Here is a 20679-nt window from a genome sequence, read left to right on the forward strand (position 1 = left end):
ACAGCTGCCTTCTGCCTAAAGCACGTGATTTATGGGAAAGGGAAAGGAAACAAATGTCACTTCGCAGAACCGCTGCCGTTTCCCCGCCCCACTGTGATGTCAGAGACTGGAACATAAAAATAATTGTCTCAAAGCTTGCTTAATTTTCTGCAAGCTGTCAGGAGGTTTGCAAGGTTTCCTGTTGGGTTTGCCACCTACGGGCCGAAGGGAAGCTGGTGCAGACTTTTGGCAGACCAACAGGATGTCTGGAAGTTTGCCCGCTGCTGCCTGCGTGGTGTACATGCCAACCAAGGGTACCCCGGATTCATCGTGGCGTGATGACTTTGCTAAATCAAAGCAACAGGGGCAGGAAAAATCTCACCCAGCAACTGCGTCAAACGATGATTGGCCGAGCCAAGACCACCTGCGTGCTGACTGATCGAACTACAAGCCGACAGGGACTATAAACTAGTGCCATGCCAGACTACAATGGGGACCCTCAACACCGTCGCTTGAGAACTACGGGACGCTGTTGAACTTCAAGGACCGTCGAGACGCCAGCGGGCCTGTGGTGGTGACTATACTCTTGCTGTGCTCCGTAATACTGCGTCTCTCTTTTCTGCCTTTTCTTTACTTCCTTCTTTACTCCATCGCTCGTCACAGTCACTATTGCTGGGGAATAACAATAAATCTGCAGTGACCGGCATCTGACCTTCTTTGTGTCTGAATCTCGCGCTCGGAATCAGCCCGAACCACTCCTGGACCAAACGTAGTCGGACTGGGATGTAACAAGGGGGAGGCATGTCCTCTGCTTCCCCGGCTGGGGACAGAGCCAGGAAAAGCTTGGCCGCCGTGTGCAGCCCAAAATATCGTGGCTGTGCTCCCTGCTTGGGATTTCCCAGCGCTTTCTGCCCCCCAGCTTGGCCCTGCCTGCCAAGGAGCGTCCCGTCCCCGGCCGAGGCTGTCTGCAGGGCTGCCCAGCACCCCCATTAGAAAATATTCCTCCCCATTCAGCAGAAGTTACACTTAAGAGCACTCACTTCCTTTGTGATATTAAAGAAAACAAACCATGCAAGAGGAAAAAGAAATAAGCCAAGCACGCATCCTCTTCCCCTGGGGTGTGCGGGGGAGTGTTTTTTCACAGCAATACCATTTTTCACAGCAATACCATTTTGAGGACAAAGAAAATAGGCTTCTGGAGATTTTTTGTTTAAAACTCTGGAGACCCCAGAAGTACAGTAACAGATGCACATAACCCTATTAGAGATGTCAGAACTTTATGAGGTATCACTGCGCTCACCTGGCAGGGAGGACTCGGCAAATTGTGCAGGGGGGAAATGGAATATAATTTTCCAAAACAGTAGAAGTAACACCAGAAGGTGAAAGGAAAGAATAGAGAAGTGTGTCACAGAGAGCCGGGTGACATGCTTGAGGGCATCATTGTTTCATCTGTGCAGCAGGAGGCCAGGGACTGCCCTGGGTCACTCACAGCCGGCTCAGCAACAGACAAAACTGACCCATTGCACCCCAAAACTGGACAAAGCAGGTGAGTTTATGGTGCTTCTGTGGAAACACATTTAAGAAAGGGCAGTGAATGCTGAAAAAGGAGAGACAAGGCCAGGGCAGGTGTAGCACCCAAAAGGGCAGTGACCGGTGGAGGAGCAAATGCCAGAGCAGTTGAGTAGGGCACAAGGAGCAGCAAGAGCAAAGGGACCCCCACGCACCAGCCCCCAGCTCCTGCACCATCCATGGTCTCACCAAAGGGCCGGGGTATAACCTGCGTCACAGGGGTGAGGGACCAGGATGGAGGGAAGAGAGGTGTCTAAGTGTTGGTTGGTTTGTTATTTGGCAATAAATTAATTTGATTGAAATTTCCCAACTCAAAATGGGTATTTTTTGGACCATGACAGGATGTCTGACAATATATCAAGTGAATGAGCACCTTCGTACTGCAGTGTCACAGATGAGGTTGGGGAGAGCAGAGGAGAAGTCCCCTAGGGAAGCTGAGGTTTGATTGTGAACTGCTTTGATTGTGAACTGCTGCAAACGGACACCAAAGGGGAGGGAAACGAAGGGCGAACAAGGGAGATGAAGAAGAAAAGTCTAAGAATGCTAAGAGGTAAGACTCATCCTTGAGCAATGTGCATTGCTACCACAACTCAGGCCAGAGACCTTGGCTCACCTCCAGGCTCCAGCTTCTCCCACGAACGTCCACGGCAAGTCAGGGTGCACCAGGATCTGCAAGGAGAACATGACACCTACAGAGAGGAGGAAAAGTTGCAAGCAAGTAATTGTCCGCATTCACATCCTGAAGAAAAATCAACTCTACCTCCAAGCTCCAAACCCGCCTAAGAACCTTTCCCTTTGGCTAAAGTTAGTGTCGCTTTTTCTTCAGGAGCTCCCAGGCCACCCATGACATGCACCTGATGCGCATTCTGCTCTCAGCCAAAAACTTGGTGCTTTCCCCACTGAGATCCAGTTTTGGCTCCCAAGGCCTGGGAACCACCAGGTCCTGTGGTGCCGTCCTCGCTCCTTCTTCTGTGTCCCTGTGCTGGTGGCTGGGCCCGGCTGACCAGTGCTCCCCTCCTTTGAGTTTGCCTTCAAAGAGGCAGCAGTCCCAGCAGCGTAGCGTGCTTGTGTTCCCCCCCGAAGCTCTCCTGAAATCTGGGACATTTTTCTGAAGATTTTGGGATGAGAAAACAGAAGGCTGCACAGACCTTGGTATCAGACCTCTCTTTGTTTGCTGTGGTGGAAAGGGAGAGGGAGGGAAGGAGGGATTTCGTTTCAGTGAAGTCATTTGAGGCATCCCTCAGCAGTGGTGGGACCTAACACCACCAAGCCCGATCAGTCTCTGTGAGGTTGCGAACACCCCTTTCCTTCTGCCCCGGGGTATCTGTCTGGTTTTGCTCGCCGTGCCGCACATTTCTGCCTCGCGCCTGTTCCTTCCCTCCTCTAAACCATCTCAAACAATACGAGGTTTTGTCTGCGCTCGGCGTCCAGCAGCTGCAGCGGTTCCTCAAGCCCCTTAGCCCTTATTTCGTGTGCGTGCTTTGGACTTAACCAGAACATTCCTGGCAGAGGTTAAGCCCAGGCGCCGCGCGGATAATCCAAGATTTTTTTTTTGCCTCCGGTTCCAAGTGACGGTGACAATAACGGGCCCCTACGCGCTGTCTGCAGCTCCACACCGGCCCTTCTCCTGCCCCTTATCTCTTTCTCCCTTCCAGGCAGGTAGGGCTTATGGATAGGGCAGAGATTCCGGCTGCAAGCCAGGAGGATTAGGGTAGCAAATTGCCTGTGCTTCCAGCCTGGGTGTCCTGCACCCATTTATCTCCTGTGCTAAAATGACATGGCACGCTCCCGAGGCAGGGAGCAGCGTGGGATGAGCCCCTGCTAAACCAGAGGGCTGTGGGGAAAGCGGTGAACGTGGCATGAAAGCAGGACTGGAGAGAGTTTCTGGAGCTGGAAAACGGGATCTTTGGACTGAAGGAGCAAGAAGTGCTGGGAAGAGGGGATGGCCGGGCACCACGGTGCCCACAGCAGCACTCTCGGAAACAAACCAGGAAAATTAGTGTTCAGGCAAGGATCGCTCTTGGGAAAGAGAAGCAAAGCACTGGCCTTGGTGGGGGGGAGGTGGGGGGGAGAGCCGATCTTTTTCTTCCCCACTGAAAACCCCTTTTTTCTTTTTTCTCCTCAGACAGCGAGATCTTTGCTCTGGCACCTGACGCCACAGTGAGAGTGCTAGTCCTCCCTCCTCACATGGTTGGTTTCTTTCCTGATTAAAAGTGATTAGGCAGCCCTAAAGCCTGAAGAAATGTGACCGAGGGGTAACAGAGACAAAGAGTCTGTTCAAGATCTCCTAAATCCCCAGGGCAGTATTTAGAGAGCCCCGAGGAGAGAACCGGAGCAGAATCACCTCACCAGGACCTCCCTGACCTTCTCCTTCCCACTGTGTCCTTTGTTGCAGCCATCTCCTCCACCATGTCATTCTCTGAAGCAGAGGTGCAAAGTGCCCGTGGCGCCTGGGAGAAGATATATGTGGATGCTGAGGACAACGGGACAACTGTGCTGGTCAGGTAAGGGAAGAGCCCATCCCGCTGCTACCCCAGAGAGTTGAAGGAGGAACAGCAAGAAGCATGGAGTTACCACCTAGGAGCAAGTCTTGATGTGTTTCATGCAGCCCTTGCTGGGAACATTTTGGTTTGCTGTGGTTTATCCCACCTCAGGGAGGAAGGAGAGATCCACACAAATAAAAGTAAAAGGAAAGACGGAACGGGGTGGGAAAAAAAGAAGAGACAAGAACAATTTCTTCACCCATTTAAGGTAAAGGAAAGAAGTGGTAGGAAAGAGAATGGGAACAAAGCATGGGCCCTATTTCCCTCTCACCCTTTTCCTGTAAATAGCTTTAATGAGTTTTTTTTAACTTGCGCGTCCTCAATATTTCTCTTCTGATTCTCCTTCAGCCTTCCCAGTCCAGAGCCCATCAGTTTCATTGTATTGTACCCTTCCTGCGGGCTTTCCTCTCTTAGTTTTCACTCTGTTTTCCTCTCCTCTTCCATAAGACAGAAGTTTCTTCTGTTCACCTTTCACTTATCCCTCTCTCGGCTGTGACTCACATCACCTCCAGTCAATATAGATCAGTCCAAATAGTAGTTGTGGTTATCATACCTTTACCACTCCCTCCGGCTTTCTTGTATATCACACCATGTGTCTGTATCAGCCTCAAAGTGTGTTACGTACTGCTCTTTCCTTCTGCAGTCTACGCAATCTGAGGACAGTTAGGGTCAGAAACACAGCTATAAAAAATGCTAGTAGCATCCAGTGGCTTGGCTCCCCAGGGTAATTTACTCTAGAAGACTTTGCCTTAGTGTTCTACAGCCCCACCCGTGCCTTTAGACAAATTCTGGGCTCCCCAGTACAAAAGAGACGTGGGCATACTGGGAAGAGTACAACAAAGAGCCATGAAGATGATGAAGGGACTGGAGCATCTCTCCTATGAGGACAGTCTGAGAGAGCTGGGACTGTTCAGCCTGGAGAAGAGAAGGCTCAGGATGATCTTATCAATGTGTATAAAAAGCTGCAGGGAGGGTACAAAGAAGACAGGGTCAGGCTCTTCTCAGTGGTGCCCAGTGAGAGGACCAGAGGCAATGGGCACAAACTGAAAGACAGTTTTTCACTGTGAGGGCGACTGAACACTGGCACGGGTTTCCCAGAGGGGTTGTAGAGTCTCCGTCCATAGAGATATTCAAAAGCTGTCTGGACATGGTTCTGGGCAACCAGCTTGACCAGGGGGGGTTGACCAGATGACCTCCAAAGGTCCCTTCAAGCCCAACCATTCTGTGACTCTGTGAAATGCAGTCTGGATTTTGCTATTGCTATTTCAGGTGGATAACTGGTTTACCCAATGGAGTAAACTGCTTTTTTAAGAGATTAACCAAGATGACTGTAATTGATGTATTATAAAAGGCAATTCCTTTACAAGTGACATCGAGTTGTATTACTTCTGAATAAACAAAAAAACAATCCACCACAGGCAGCAAGAAAGCTTTGGGATGGACTCTAGGAAGGTGTTAATTAACAAAACCAAAAGTAGGGTTTCTCCATGAAAACACCCACCGAGAGCACAGTGGACATATCTGCTGTCCAGAACATCTTTGGGAATACTCACCCCATGCGAACGCGCTCCCACTTCTCTGTGGATTTTAGCTCCCCCTAACACCGAGCCCACACTGAGGAATGGTTTACTTTAGAAGCAGCAGAATAAATTCAGGATAGGGAGGTTTTAAGGCTGAGTGAGCAAAGAGGAGTGCCCTGGGGAGAGGCAAGGGAGGGGAGAGGCTGCCGTGGGCACAGGGGCTGTGCACAGATGGGAAGGGCAAAGGAGAACCAAGAAATGCAGGGGAAAGAGGAGTCTGTTCTATTAAAGAGAAGGAAAAAGGGCAATAAATGCATGAGACAAGGCCTGGAATGTGAAGCCATATCTGCATTGATGCCTTTGTCCACAAATTAGGACATCTCTCATTTCTCAACAGGATGTTTACTGAGCACCCAGACACCAAGTCCTACTTTGCACACTTCAAAGGCATGGACTCTGCTGAAGAGATGAAACAGTCGGATCAGGTCAGGGGCCACGGCAAGAAGGTTTTCACCGCCATCAACGACATGGTGCAACACCTGGACAACTCTGAGGCTTTTCTTGGCATAGTGAACCCACTTGGCAAGAAACATGCCACCCAGCTGAAGATTGACCCCAAAAATTTTAGGGTGAGCCAGCAGCCCTCTTCTCAGCGTCTGGAATTTTGATGGGAGGATGTCTTCCCCTTTGAGGAAAACAGGCTTTGTATATATAAATATAAACACACATATGCTCTGGAGAGCGGAGATGGTGGAAGGTGAGACAGTTGATGGTGGAAGACAGCAGGAATGAGAGATCTGGCAGCTGTTGGGAAGAAGGCTATGCGGCAATGCGATGCAGGCGGGTCTGCTCAGGTGGGAGCTGCAGAGCTGCCCATGAGTTGTCATTCCCATGCTTGTCATTTAGTAACAAGATACAGAAAAGCAGCTTAACACTGGACTTCAGTCCTTGATGCCTATTTTTGTCTAGTAACAGGAACTGAGCTTTTCTAGGACAACTAAACCAGCTGTTATTGAGCTGTTGCTCATCATCAACAGCATTGCCATCACTAAACAAACACGGATAATAAATACGGGATCAAATGACTTGCCCAAGCCCACCTAAGGTCACTAGCAGACTTAATTTACAACTATTTTATGTGCCTTACACAGCACAAAATGCAAAGAGGCACCTTCTAGGAAAGGTCACTCAGGCACCAGGAAGGTGGTTTCCAAAGCAGTGGGCCCAGTTTTCAATAAGTGGGAGAATAAGCGAGGATTTCTGCCTGGAGAGATCCTAAAAAGACTTTTTCAGGGTAAAGATGCACACAAAATAATAAATGCTTCACAGAAAAGGAGCTGACAATTCAAAGTATACCACCTACCTAGCAATTGTAAAGACAAAGAACCCTCATTGCTACAGAGTGCTAGACAGCTAATAAGCAGGAAGGATTAGGAAGAAACTTAGTCCCCAAGCCATGTATTCCATAGGTGTCCAACACGAGCTTCCTCAAGGCCTCTAAGCATTTGGGACAGCCCACTGCCAGGAGAAGGATTGCAGTAAATGGACCAAGTGAACTGTTTCTGTACAGCTGTCCTTAAGTGACGGGTGCAGTCAACATTAACTACATACAAGATAGTTAAAAAAACCAGCCACGGTGACTGCATTTTTTTGGTGAATTCTATAATGCACCTAATTTTCCATGACCTATTATGGGCTGTGCATGCTATATCATAGAATCATAGAATCGTAGAATCATGGAATGGTTTGGGTTGGAAGGGACCTTAAAGATCATCTAGTTCCAACCCCCTGTGCCATGGGCAGGGACACCTCCCACTAGACCAGGTTGCTCAAAGCCCCATCCAGCCTGGCCTTGAATGGTCTATATGCTGCTGAATTGTTCTTTTACCCACTTTCTGCCCTCCAAGAACCCCAACTGAAATATACATTTTATTCTTACACCTCTAATGTGGAGGAAAGTTCACACTGGTTGTTTCTTCCCTTCTCCTTGTTTAGATTATCTGTGACATTATCTTGCAACTGATGGAGGAGAAATTTGGTGGAGACTGCAAAGCTTCCTTTGAGAAGGTGACCAATGAAATCTGTACTCACCTGAACAATGTCTACAAAGAGGCGGGCTGGTGAGGATGTGCAACATCCAGGCTCTTCATACATCTCGCCAGCACTGATTTGCTGCTTTTGGGCCTCCAGCCACAGTTGGAAGAATGAAAAACTAAAAAAAAAAAGGCAAGAAAAAGGCTTATATAATGTAGATATCAATGTCAATAATTTTCTTAGCAAACTGAGTTTCTATGGTTAAATAAAACCTGCAAATACATCAAAGTCAACCAACAAATCCTGATGTGCTTTGCAGCTTCGGTGCTCCAGGTGGGTTCCTCTGGCCACCGGCCTTGAAGACTGCATTTTAAGATGATGACTTTGAGCTTGCTGTTCCTGAGAGAAAGACTTGTTCCTTCCAGCAGCACCAGCCCAGAGAGGTACCAGCAGCAATTTATCTCAGTTACCACCTCTCCATCCTCATGAACGACGACCAGGAGACCATTTTTAAGCATCTGCAGGGACTTTGCAGCGGTCATTATTTAAGAGGTGTGGGCGTTATTTCATGTTTGAATAAAAACAATGGGGAAAGTGATTTATGGGAAAGACTAATGTCTGAGAAAGACACGGGGAAAGTCCCATCCTGCACGAGCCAGCAGAGTTCCTCAACCTGGGGAGAGGTTTCTTGGAGCAACTTTCAGCACAAGGGATGTCAATGCTGAATGTGGTCACCACTGGGTCCCTCTGGGCAGGGATGAACTTCTCCAGCGCGTGGATTTCACGGTGTTACTCCCAGCAAATTTCTCTGGCCACATTCCCAGGAGAGGGCATCAGTAGGGAGCTCACTAGCTCCTGCGCTGCTCATCCAGCTGAGGCAGGCTGCTGCCCCAAGGAGCGGGTTTTCTACGGCGCTGCCCTCATCCTGTCCTGTCGCACGGCCTGAGCCTCCCTTCAGTGGTAAAGGAGTCCCAAACTATTTAATTGCTTTTCCTTGTATTCCTTAGACGTGGTGAAATCATCAGCTAATAATTGCAAATAACTATGTGCCGTTTTGCTTCAGTGTAACGCAATAAACACGGAGAAAGCAGATGCGTCCTCTCGTTTGTAGCACAGAAAAGGCACGCGTGACACACAGGAGCGGTAACTGGTTACAATGCACGCTTACTGGTGGTACTGGGGGCTTTACCAAAACCAGCTCAAGCTCCCACCCAGGCACCCATCACGCTTGCAGAAATCAGGCTCCTTGGGTGGTGGGAAGGGAAGCTTTTCACTTGACCATGAAACAACCATTGTGTAAACAGCTAAAAATGCCGAATTCTCCTTCATCCAAAGTACGGTTCCCTCACCCATCCCATTTGTTTGGCTAAGGCTGCTGAAATCCCAAAGTCCAGAAGATGAACTCTTGCTGGAGAGGGAGCATGGGGCAAACTGCTTTATTTGATGCGGTATTTTATCCCACTTGGGAAGAAGGGGAAGCGTATTGCACAGCACCGCCAAGTATTGTAAGAAAAGAACAAGACTTGTCAAAAAATATTTATAGTCTCAAACCCCTCCGAGGCAGTACAAGTTATCACTCTGAAAAGCTTCAAATATTTTCCTCTTTTTATTTATGTGCTTTAATGCATGTTAAAAGCACTATTTGCCATGATGACAGTTAGGTGTAATGACATGCTCGTCATCGCCACAGACACCCGGGGCTGGCAGGCGCCTGACGACACTCCTCGATGGTTTAAGGCTCTTGTGTTCCCTGCGATGGAGAGAGAGAGGAGCAGCAAAAGCAAAGTCTGTGAAACAAATCAAACTCAGGCTTAAGTAAAGAGGGAAACTTTAAACAAGCCATTAACAAAGGGGGGGGACACACTAAACTTTAGATATTTGTATGATGCGAGTGGTTTAGGAGTACATGTCCTTTTTTTTTTTTTTCAGTTTATCTGAGATTTCAAAGGACAGCAGGCAGCTTTCCCAACAGACCATAGATCAGGCGGCATCTTGAGATCGAGGATACCTGAGCTGGATTCCCAGTTTTCCAGCAGCCTCACTGCACAGTCCTGTCTGGCTTTCCTTGGACCTCATTGTGTTTCTGCAAAACAGCAACATTCACGTACTCGGGAGGCAAACCAAACGCGCTCTTTTACTCATTGAACTGGTAAATAGGTGGTGCTCTACATACTGTATGTGTTCCTAGGGACAGCTTTGATCCCGTGAAGAGAAACCTAAGGGAAACATCATACCGAAAGGTAGCAGGAAAAGATTCCCCGTGGAGCATCACCAGTGAGTGGGACCAAAGCCCTCACACCAAGCTTCATGGTTTTCATCCAGCCTGTGGGACACCAGGAAGGTCTGGGTGAGGTGACAGGTCTGTGGCAGCGCACAAGTAGCGCAGCACAAGTGCCTGCCACACGTTACATCGGCTAAGTGCCATGGAGTCACCTTTGTGTCTGATCCAAACCAGAACCGCGCAAACACATGGAAAATACTGAGAAAGGGGATGAGGAGTGAGAGGGAGCTCATGGAAGAAGTTTATCCCCTCAGCTAACAAAATCCAGGTGCTTCGCTAGTCGTTGCTGGAGGAAAAAAAGCATCCCCACAAGCAAAACTTGACCTTGTAGAGACAAGCGAACACTTTCCCCATTCAAAATATTACCTAAACACTGCGAAAACACAAATCTACTTAAATTCAGTTCATCAACTTCGTCAAGTGGACTCAGACCTTCCAATGGGGGCAGCTTTGGGAAAGAACAAGGAATAGAAGATAAGTAAAGGATCACTGGCAAGGAGATGAGAGAAATTTACCTTGAAAACCTGCAGTCGCTGGGGTGACACAGCAGAAACTTACCCAGAGGGAGGTGCCTTTGCAAGGTGTCCCTGTACAAATACAGATCAATGTTGAGATAAAAATCCAAGAGCCCAGTGGTGTACGACAGCATCACCAAATCACTCTGAGACGAGGGAGTGGTTTACAGAAGAGGTTAACCTGGCCGTCGAGGCTTTTAAGCCTAATAATTTTCTTGCTGGAGAGTCTGAGCCAAGCGGGGCCTTCCTGCTCCTGCCCGGCACACGGGCAGCAGAGGCTCAGCGAGGTGAGCGAGGGAGGGGAGGTCGTCTCAGATATCCCGGGGATGCCCAGAGAGGGGACTAGAGACCTTGCAGTGGATTTGGGGAAGCTTCTAGGAAATCCCTCCCTCGCACCCACTCTTCCTGCTGGAAGGCTGTTTGCGTTATTGGTGATTTAAGTGAAGGGCTGCTTGGGCTCCTTTGCTGTAGAGCTGTGGGCAGAGGTACAGCTATCACCCTCAGAGGTGTTGCTTTACACTGAAAGAGTAGGATTTGCGTCTATTTGCTGTTTAAAACAGCTAGTGACGGTCAGACAGGAACACGCTGGGAGCATCAGGCAGAGCAGGCTGATCCCAACATGGCGATCAGCATGGGTCACCAGCAGAGCTTTACAGGGGGTTACACACAGAATCACAGAAAGGTTTGGGTTGGAAGGGACCTTAAAGACCACCTAGTTCCAACCCCCCCACCACCAGAGGCAGGGACACCTCCCACTAGCCCAGGTTGCTCAAAGCCCCATCCAGCCTGGCCTTGAACACTTCCAGGGATGGGGCATCCACAGCTTCCCTGGGCAACCTGTTCCAGCACCTCACTACCCTTACCGTAAAGAATTTACAAGCAGAGGTGAAATTTTAGGACCAGGAAGACACTATCTGTGAAACACTGGAGCTGACACCTGGATTATGGTCTCCCGCTCTATCAAGGCAGCAGTTGCCATCACCTGTTGGAAATCAGCAGTTCTTCTCTGTTGCAAACCAGTTTGAGTTTCGGAAGACAGCAGCATTTTACTAAGTTACAGTAGTTTGGTGCAAAGTCCCAAACTCCATTATCGTCCTGTAGTGATGGATACGCAGAGGCTGGAGCAGACCTTTGATGCTGCTGACGCCTGACAGCTGGTGCTGTGAGAGTTTGCAGCCTCTCCGAGCTGGCACCAGGAACAATTTCTAACCTTTGTGCTCCTCACTGAGCATCACCATCGATACTTCACAACTGCATTCGCCAGACCATTTCAGCCTGGGAAGGGGCTGTACAGCCACGGCAGTTCCTGCTGACCCTCAGCCCCTTGCCCGTGGCCAGCCCTGCTTTGTTGCTAGCTAATCCCCACTCCCCGCCGGTGCATTTCCTCGGATGCTGCTTGCCTGTGGTGCACTGCACAGCATCGCCAGAGCCTCAGGAAGCGATTTGGGACTGCGGTTACCCCAGCAACAGGAGCTGAAAAGCCAGAGCAGAAGAGACAAGTCACGAGAGAATTTTCTAGTTGCCCGTTGACTGTCCATTACGTGCCTGCAGAAGGGAAAGCAGGGATAAAGAGAAGCGCCTCAGGTAGAAACAAAGATTTCTCCCTCTCTTCCCCTGTATTTCCAGCTGCTGGAAACCCCTGCCCAGCAGCCTGCTGCTTCCCAGTTTTGCAGGCTGCAGTGAAAGCTCGCTCTCCAGGTCTTATTGAAAAGAACTAAAGAATTGCACGAGCAGTAACGGTGCACGAATTTATTAAGAAGCAAGTAGAAAAAAAGGTGATCAAAGCAAAAACCAAAGAGTAAGAACCATACAGGACTGAATGAAGATCACGTTAACACCTTTTAATAAGCCACTGCATCAGGAGAAACTAACCTCGACTGTCTGCTGAACAAAGGGCAACTATACTGAGCAAGGTGGGATGTGAAATGTGGGATGGAGAACAGCAAACCGGGTGGGTCATCAGGTGCTGCAGACCCTGACACAACACACTGCCATCACTTCTGGTGCATGGCTCATTCTGTTTTTATAATTTTTTTTTTTTTAATGTTGACAGCAACTGCAATCTGCTTAGATCCCTGACAGTCATGGCGGAGACAGCACGCACCTCTCACTGAGTCAGCTCCAGTTAACGGCAACAAGAAGCTTTTGGGGTGTTGAAGTTGCCATACCTAAACCCATTTGTTTGGAGGTACCCACCCATGCCTTCAGCTGGCTTGCACTGGCCCCAGATGTCTCATCATTCTCCATTGGGCTAAACAGATAATCCCCGCCCCGAGGCTGTTTAAGGCTTGCACCATCATCCCTCTGTGTCGGCTGAGGGGGTCGGTTCCCCTATTTTCTCCCACTGCCCCTGGAGCAGGATGGAAGGTGCCTCAAAAGCACGGACTGGTGCAAGACAGGTTGGACAGACAGAAGGGCTGGGGTTCGTGCTGTAGCAATGAGGACAGGTAGGGACAGCCACCTCTGCCGGCTTCACTGGCAAGTCTGGTGGTGAGTAACGCCATACGGCTGCACCAGGCCAAGCACCTCTTTGCTTGGAAATGTCACCGTTTTTCTGTAGGGTTCCTGCCGCTCCAGCAGGAAAAGCAACTCAAGTATGTTCAGGAGAGGACCTCTTTTTCTGGTAACGTGCCGGCCTCGAGCTGCTTACCGTCTTCATGTTCTTCTGTTTTGCACTCCCCTGACTAATCCAGAGTGAGAGCCTTCCGAGATACAGGAATAATGCTTACAGGCTCACTGCATTTCAAACACTTTAAGTGAATGAAATAACCAACTATTTCTGCTCAATACTGCCCAATATTCTGTTCAATACAATACGGACACCTGCAGTCTGACAAAAATGGCTACGGAGCTACAAAATTTCAAAGAGGAGATGCTCAGCTACAGCATCCTTAGGTTCCCGCAGGAGCTCCATTCCCGTCCCAGGCTGCAGTCAGCCTCCTTGCAGGAGAGGGAAGATATTTTCCTCAAACAGGAATGGCCTCGAGCACTCTCGGCGCTCAGGCCCTCTCAAGGACCTGCAGACCTGCGAGATCTCTTAGCAAAGGATCAGTAGCACTAGAGACATTACTGCACAGCAGCGCACACGCCCCCCCATCCCGATTTCGAGGTGGGTCGAGCACCACGCCTCTGGCTCTCTCAGTCTCCTAAGAATCCCATCACTTCTTCAGCCATTAAGGGAGAAAATCCGGGAAAACAGGATCCACACAGGCTCCGTATGGGAAGTTTTAAGTACAGAGCGGATGGACGACACTCAAGTGTGATTGTGAAGGCAGCGCATCCGTGTCTGTAAGGACATATTTGACCCGGGTTAGCGGGCTGAGCGGCTTGGTCTGCTGAATGATCTCGCCCTTGTGTTTGTGATCTGGTTCCAGACCAGAAGTCAGATTTAACAATTGCTGAACCATCTACTGAAGACTGGGAAATTAAAGACCACACGTAATGAACCCCAAACTATTTGATTAGTGTCAAAGCTCTTTCCCTTATGTGATGCAGCAGAGGTGGACAGAGATTAATGTCCCCTGGATCCCTTTCATAACCATTTGGACCATGCAAACTAATGCCAGTCAATACCACTCTTCAGGCGTCCAGCAGGAAATAACACAGGTGATGAGCTTCACCGTCCTGGAAATAAAGGTAGCTTGGTTCTGATGGAAGATCCTTACTTACTCAGGCACAAGTGATGAAGCAGCCTCCCTTACTGACAGGTGTTCCAGAACTCTTGCATCAGAAGTGTGTTTCATCAGTCACCTTAATTCTCTTAGTTCTCTTCCTAACCGCGCTCCACTCCTCATTTCAGACACGAGACATGTAATCCAGATTATTTTATCAGGATACCAGAGGCAAAACTTACCTTCTCTCTGTTTAACACTGGTGTGGTACTTGGATACTATGAAGCTCACCACCCCATGAAAACCTATAAATAAGGAAAGGCTCAAATCCAATCACCCCTTCATAATTCAACCTAAAAGCCATTTGTAAAATGACCAGCGTATTATCCAGAATATGCTAGTAAGCAGTCCGAGCAGTGTTTTGTCACAGTACACAAATTCCCACCCCACTCCTCTTTTACAGCACAAAATTTCTAGTTGCTGGCTGCAGGGGGAGACAGTATTTCTGGAGTATTTTTATTCCAGAAAAGAATTCCAAAGGAGTTGGCAATCCACTCATTGGCAATTCTGCTATGCAAGATGCATCTGGAAATGACCGTTCACCTTTTTCACTAGAATCCCATTTTCACTAGAATCCCATTACCAAAGGTGTGACAATCGTCATAAGCAAGCACTTACACAGCGTGCTCAGGCCAGAAGGACAAACACTGGTAACTTACATTTATCAGACAGCTGGGCCATGCAGGAAATCATAAAGCATTCCCAGGAAGGAAACTCACGTTCAGATTTCAAATGGGTAAAAAAAAAAAAGTTAAGCAGTTAGCCATCATTATTACTGTATTTTTTTAGGAGCTTAAAACGACATGAATTCCAAGTGGAGGGTACATGTCACGTTGGATACAACTCCTTCCTGAGGTGTGAAGGTCCTGTTCTAGCTTTCTCTGCCAGCCAGTATCTACTGTCTCAGAATTATCACCCATGCATTCTGACCATGCTGAAGAGGCTACAAAAGAGTCAGTGAGGAAAAATGGGCACGGTGCATTTCTAGTGATATTACACACCCATGATTAGCAGCCCTGCAGAGGCACTTGGACTAGGGAGATACAGAGGGGAGTCTGCAGAACCTGCTGAAAATGCCAATAACTCATTATAAACACTGCTCTTAAGCATTACTTAAGTAACTCAGTGGTGCTATCTCAAGAAGAATTTACCATCTCTAAATTCTCCTGTGTGAGAGTTGGGCATACCTGAATAATTTCCCCAAAGCACTTTCAACAGGACAGAATCGACAGCACCCCCTTTATGTAAAGGCGGATTGCACCCAAAGGAAATACTTCTTTTTGAAATGGAAGGCATTGAGGAGCTAGTGGCTGTGCCATGATCATTACGATTCCACATGTTTTTGCCTCTGAAGATCTTAGGATGGTCAGGACTATAATCAGAATAGCTGCTTCTCCTAGAGCCCATCTGCATGTTAAAAACTCTAATAACCAAATGCTAGTTTCTGAACGACTGAACTGCTAAGTAACCACCTTAAGAGACCAGTATATCCTTGTTAAGTTATTGGACAATGTGGTTTCCTTTTTTATTTTTTTTTTTATTTTTTTTTTGTTCTCAATTTTTGTTTGTTGTTGCTGGTTTTTTTGTTTAATACAATTAAGGATGTGCCGTTTACACCCCACAAGAAAAAGCAGAAAGAGTCCTTATGGAAAAAACAAATATATTGAACACATACCAATCAAATGGTACAGATATGGGACTGGCTTTGATTTCAAAATTTAAGTAGAAATAAAAAAAAGATGTAATGCAACAGCTGTTCAATTTCCAAGTCTAAATAGGCACTGTAAAAAGACATTTCCTCTTTCTCCAGCACACATTCCTGTCTAAATGCTCCCACTGTAATCAAGTCCTAGGTTCCCAAACAAAAAGGTCACTGGGAACATAACCTTAAAAGTTAATATCCATCCACCCACCCTCTTACAAAAAAAAAAAAAAAAAAAAAAGGCAAACAAAAAAACCCCCGAAATACAACCTTTCAATGCTGCTGTTTTGACTGGAGCAGAATTGGAGAATTTATAAAGGTTCAAAAGCACCCAAGGCAAGTAGTACAATAGAATTTGTTCACTAACTTGTATTGGAAAGGAGATTAAAAACATTGAGATCTGTATCTTGTTACATAAAACTGTTGTCCTGAATAAAGAGAAATCTTTCAGAAAAGTTTTACAACTTGGTGGAAGTCCAGGACCCAGCTTTAGGCATCATTAATTGATGGGGTTTAATTCTGACTTGGTTATAACCACTTTAATATACTGTACATCTACCCTAGTTGGATCAGTGTCTGGAACTGCTCACTGGTGTCCCTTTGAACAACTGTAAACTAAACCATAGTATGCAACTCCATAGGAAGCTAGAGATCAGGTGAATATACAGCCAGTTATATCTCCCCTGCTTCACGCTCTTCCGAGCTCCTCGGGTCTTCTGATCGGCCATTAGCACTTTCATAAGAGCGTTTCTTGTCTTTGAAATCTCGCGGTGACCTCTCTCTCGAGCTTCTATCTTTATCGCGTGATGTTCTATCACGATCTCTTGAACGTTCTTTGTCTCTGGAAGATCTTTCTTTTGAGGATCTGAAAAGTGCAGTGAATTTGAGAATTCAAATTAATCACCAATCTATATCTATCAAACAGCATTCTAATTTTATATTTGTCTTCTTTTTCCAACACAACTTTAGAGTTATATAAATAGAAGTGTATGAGAAGACATCAGAAATCATTCTACTCTTCTCCTTTCCTTATTTCCAATTTCAAAAGACAAATATCGATACAGGCAGAATGTAGTCTGTATTTATTCCAGAGCCCACATTAAGGTCAATGTGCTTCATGAAATCTCTTATTTTCAACCTCCGCCCTCAAGCTTGCATTAACAGAAGCTTAATTGAAATTTCCAATCTGTAGTCTCTAGTTTGGGAAGAATGTCCAGCCTCTCTCAGATATATAAATTACAAACTTTAAAAATTATTTAAAAATGGGATTTTGATTAAAAGCAGGAGGAAATTAACTTGCATAATTCTGGAATGAGGCTACCACATGACAAATATAAAACAAATCTGGAATCTGTGCTACAATTAACTTTTGCAGGAAGAATTATCCCTTGTGTCATTTTACTATGTTGGTATGGTGTTATTTTAGATATTTTATTCTGATAATAGGCATTTTCAGAACTTTTACAATGGAGTGAGAAAAGAGCTGTTCTGTTAAACAGTCCATGTAGTTTTAAATTAGATGAGCTACCCATACTAGAAAAAAACTGCATTAGACATCCTCTTTATATTCCCTCGGAGAGTGCCCTAAGTCTGTTCTTGGAAAACATCACATTTTCATTTTAAGATGTATTGCAACCAAGGATTCTAATATATACTTTCACAGCAAAGTCTTAACAGCATGCTACAAAGCTAGCCACTAATTTCTTAGCCAAAAAAATCTAGTGTACTGGACAGCAAGACTACTCTCCACTTACAGAAAGTTAGTGTCAACACCTCAAAACTTCAGAACTAAAGACTACATAACTCTCCCGCACTCGCTTCCTTTTATAAGCTTACAAAAAGTGACCTTTCATTCTAGTTCCTCATCTAGAAAGATTACTTTTCCTGCAATGTAGTACTTTGCAAGACTTTGTATTTGCAAACATGGAAATCCACAAGCACTACTCCTATTCCAGAAACTACACGTCAAATAAGAAGAGGAACTACATGCCAAATAAGAAGTTAATACTGGAATTAGTACAGCTGTTTCACAAGTATTTCGCGCTGCAAGTCCCCTGCAGAAGTAACAATGCTTCCAAACTGGGTGACTCAGGCTAACTCTAGTAATTAATCCTAGAATAGGCAGACAGATAGGACCTGATGCCATCCACAGCCTTGGCTTTTCATTCGATGCATTTTTGGAGGAATGTTAAGATGCATTTGTCCAGCCGTCCCATCTCTCTGCAGCTGAGTCTCTCGTCAGCTGACAAGAAGGAAGAGCAGCTTTAATTAATCACAGCATAGTGATGTCAAAGTTTACACGATTGCTTTAGCAAGCAATAATACTACCAGAAGACTTAGAACCAAAATACCATTCCTGCCTTTCTCAAGGGCAAGGTATAGCCTTTAGATTCAGAACATCTACTAGACTTGCATTTTCTAGAATGCTCGGAAATCATTACTTCCGAAGCGATCAAGTGGATTCTTCAGCAGAAACCGCCCCCTTCACCAGATACGTGGGCAGCATCCACACAGTCATGTTCACCGACTATGAACTGTTTTATAATACATGATACTGGTTGGTTCCAAGACAGTATCTGTGGATGCCTGCATTGGGTCCACGGACAAAAAAAAAAACAACAAAAAAACCCAAAAAAACATAAGTAGCCTTGGACATAAATCCTAGGGCAGCCTTGGCAGCCTGGGAAAATCCTAGAGCAGCCAGTCAGACCTAGGAAAGCAGGGGAAGACGTAGTTACAGTTTTAAACCTTCTGAGGGGTAAGATGTTTGACTAAATGGCCCTGTGCTCCCCCCAACCCCGGCTTTCTCCTCAGAATAAAAAAAAAAAAAAAAAAAAAGGCAAAAGAACAGGAAAAAAAAAAAAGAAAATTAAGTCTGTACTTCTCTACCACAGCAGAGAATTAGAGAATTAGCATAGGGCTAGAATATTCTGTTGTAAACCAGGATCTGAAGGATATTAAAAAAAAATCATCTAATTAAAAAAAAAAAATCATCTAAGTGCTAAGAGTAGGATCTCTCTCACACAGCTTTAAATGTCTGCAGTGTAAACATCTAAGCTCATCAGCCAGATTTCCTTAACAGCCAGCAGAAGGAATAGACACTTTAAGGTATGATTTGTCTTATCTTAAAATAGAAACAAAAGTATGTCAGATAAGTCTGTAACGAGACTCATGAGATTTACATCTGACCGAGACATCTAACGCCAGGTGAAATGAAGCCTCATCCTATGACTTCAGGTACTCTATTTGCCCATAGAATGTCTGTATGGAAGTATGTTAGCCCTTGTCACATGAATTCTTCCAAGTGGGCTCAAGGACACTGACACAGACATCTCTCAATTTACCCACATTTAGGTTTGCTGTCATGATTGATCTTATCATTGAGTATACATCTCAACATCTAACTGCAAATACTCACTTTCTCATTGCAAATCAAGAAGCACAAATTACGTATTTTGTTTCTAATGAAATAAATCATTTTAGTTATTTGGAACTTACAGTCAAAAGCGAGGAAAAGTAGGACTTTATATTTAGACCTGCTCTTGATAAGACAGTAATCCAAGCCTGGGTAGACCTAAGGTTCCTATTATCTTCAGTACGTTGCTGTTACTACCAGATGGGTAACAGATTACTACTATTGCCAGATACTCTATATATGTTCAGTTGTGGCCACAGCGTGTGGAAGTACACTCTTTATATTACTAAATTTGAAAGGAGATCCCAATAATTAAGAGATTTACATCTATCCACCTGTTCATAGGGTGAACAATGATACAGACTGACAAATGCATTTTCTTTAAATTTCTGTATTCGTAGAATTTCCTCAAATATAGCACACAATAAACACCTCTACTTTCAGAATTAAGAAGTATCTGAGAGGTGGCAGCTTTTCATCTTATGTGAAAAGCTCCTCAGAAAATACTTTCTGGAGAAGGGCGGACAGGAAAACCAGAAGGAACTGCATGGTTTCCTGCAAACAGTAACACCCTGCACAAATTTGCCTCTGATAATGTTTTTATGCAGAACAAAATGGGAACACAACTTCCAGAAGTACATCAAGAGTTTCTCCAGTAAGAAGCCTAATTGTTTAATATGCTTGCATGTTGAAGCCCTAATGGATGTAATCAAAACTAAAAAACAAACCCAGACACATAAATAGCTTTTACAGCAGGATTCAGCAGCCTACAATAACTGTGCTTTATGGTAATTTAACCATGCCCACCCCCCCCAAAAAAAAAAAAAAATCACACTAAAGGCTTTAGGTTAACATAAAGCGATGCAACTCTTCCCACATAGCAACCACAACTCCACACTTCTCTTAAGGCCCTAGAATTAATGGCACCGTGTGCTGTCCTTATTGCAGCTTTCAGCTGTCTTTCCGCTGCTTCTGGTGTCACACTGTTCTTCTGCAAGTGTTTGGCCAAAAGGCTACCAACTCCTTCCTGAAGTAGTTAACTTGCTGGAGTGTGTCTTATTTTCCAGAGTATTTCTGGTCAGAATTCCTTGGCCAACTGAATGTTTTGAGCTTAAGGAAGACAGGCTTGAATAAAGGTATTTCATATCAGCTTTTTAAGAAATTCCTCCCCAAAAAAATATTTTTTTTTTTTTTCAATAAAATAGGATTTGGCAATGAGTACTTCCCTGGAATAGAAAAAGAGTTCTTAGGAGACAAGGAAATATAATACCTTTGAGCCTGCAAGTTCAGGTTTATTATCTGGCATCAACAGTGGTACGGTATTCAACAGAACGACTTCTCCCACATCCATGTGAAAAGCAGCTCTAAGGGCTAGAAGGGCATCTCTAAAAAGCAGGTATCCAGTCTGGCTGCAAATTCAATAGCTATCCTGGTCCCAGCGAAGCAAGAT

At 45.8% G+C, this 20679-nt stretch overlaps 2 protein-coding genes across 12 annotated transcripts in view; one reads left to right on the forward strand and one right to left on the reverse strand.

The window, feature by feature from the left end:
• Window positions 1-101: 101 nt before the first annotated feature.
• LOC128904142 (cytoglobin-1-like) lies at window positions 102-8704 on the forward strand. 9 transcript variants are annotated; one of them, XM_054188068.1, is made up of 5 exons: window positions 102-2700; window positions 3674-3738; window positions 3944-4052; window positions 6009-6240; window positions 7607-8704. In XM_054188068.1, exons 3-5 carry the CDS (start codon window positions 3958-3960, stop codon window positions 7733-7735), a joined length of 456 nt encoding a protein of 151 aa, XP_054044043.1. In that variant the 5' UTR covers window positions 102-2700; window positions 3674-3738; window positions 3944-3957; the 3' UTR covers window positions 7736-8704. The 9 variants fall into 9 exon arrangements, 8 of the variants coding, with proteins under 8 accessions (XP_054044043.1, XP_054044044.1, XP_054044042.1 ...); XM_054188069.1 differs by having other exon boundaries at window positions 102-2098; XM_054188066.1 differs by lacking the exon at window positions 3674-3738 and having other exon boundaries at window positions 104-1525; window positions 1890-2098.
• Window positions 8705-15755: 7051 nt separating this feature from the next.
• The window catches only part of LUC7L2 (LUC7 like 2, pre-mRNA splicing factor), a 37108-nt gene continuing 32184 nt past the window's right edge, over window positions 15756-20679 (reverse strand). For 2 of the 3 annotated variants that reach the window (XM_054197290.1, XM_054197302.1), the window contains one exon: window positions 15756-16679. In XM_054197290.1, coding sequence (XP_054053265.1) covers window positions 16487-16679 — 193 coding nt within the window. In that variant the 3' untranslated portion in view covers window positions 15756-16486. Of the gene's footprint in view, window positions 16680-17950; window positions 18057-20679 lie in introns of all 3 variants that reach the window. The other variant, XR_008465785.1, reaches the window with a different exon arrangement.

This window comes from Rissa tridactyla, chromosome 1 (assembly GCF_028500815.1).
Source record: "Rissa tridactyla isolate bRisTri1 chromosome 1, bRisTri1.patW.cur.20221130, whole genome shotgun sequence".
Taxonomy (NCBI): Eukaryota; Metazoa; Chordata; class Aves; order Charadriiformes; family Laridae; genus Rissa; species Rissa tridactyla.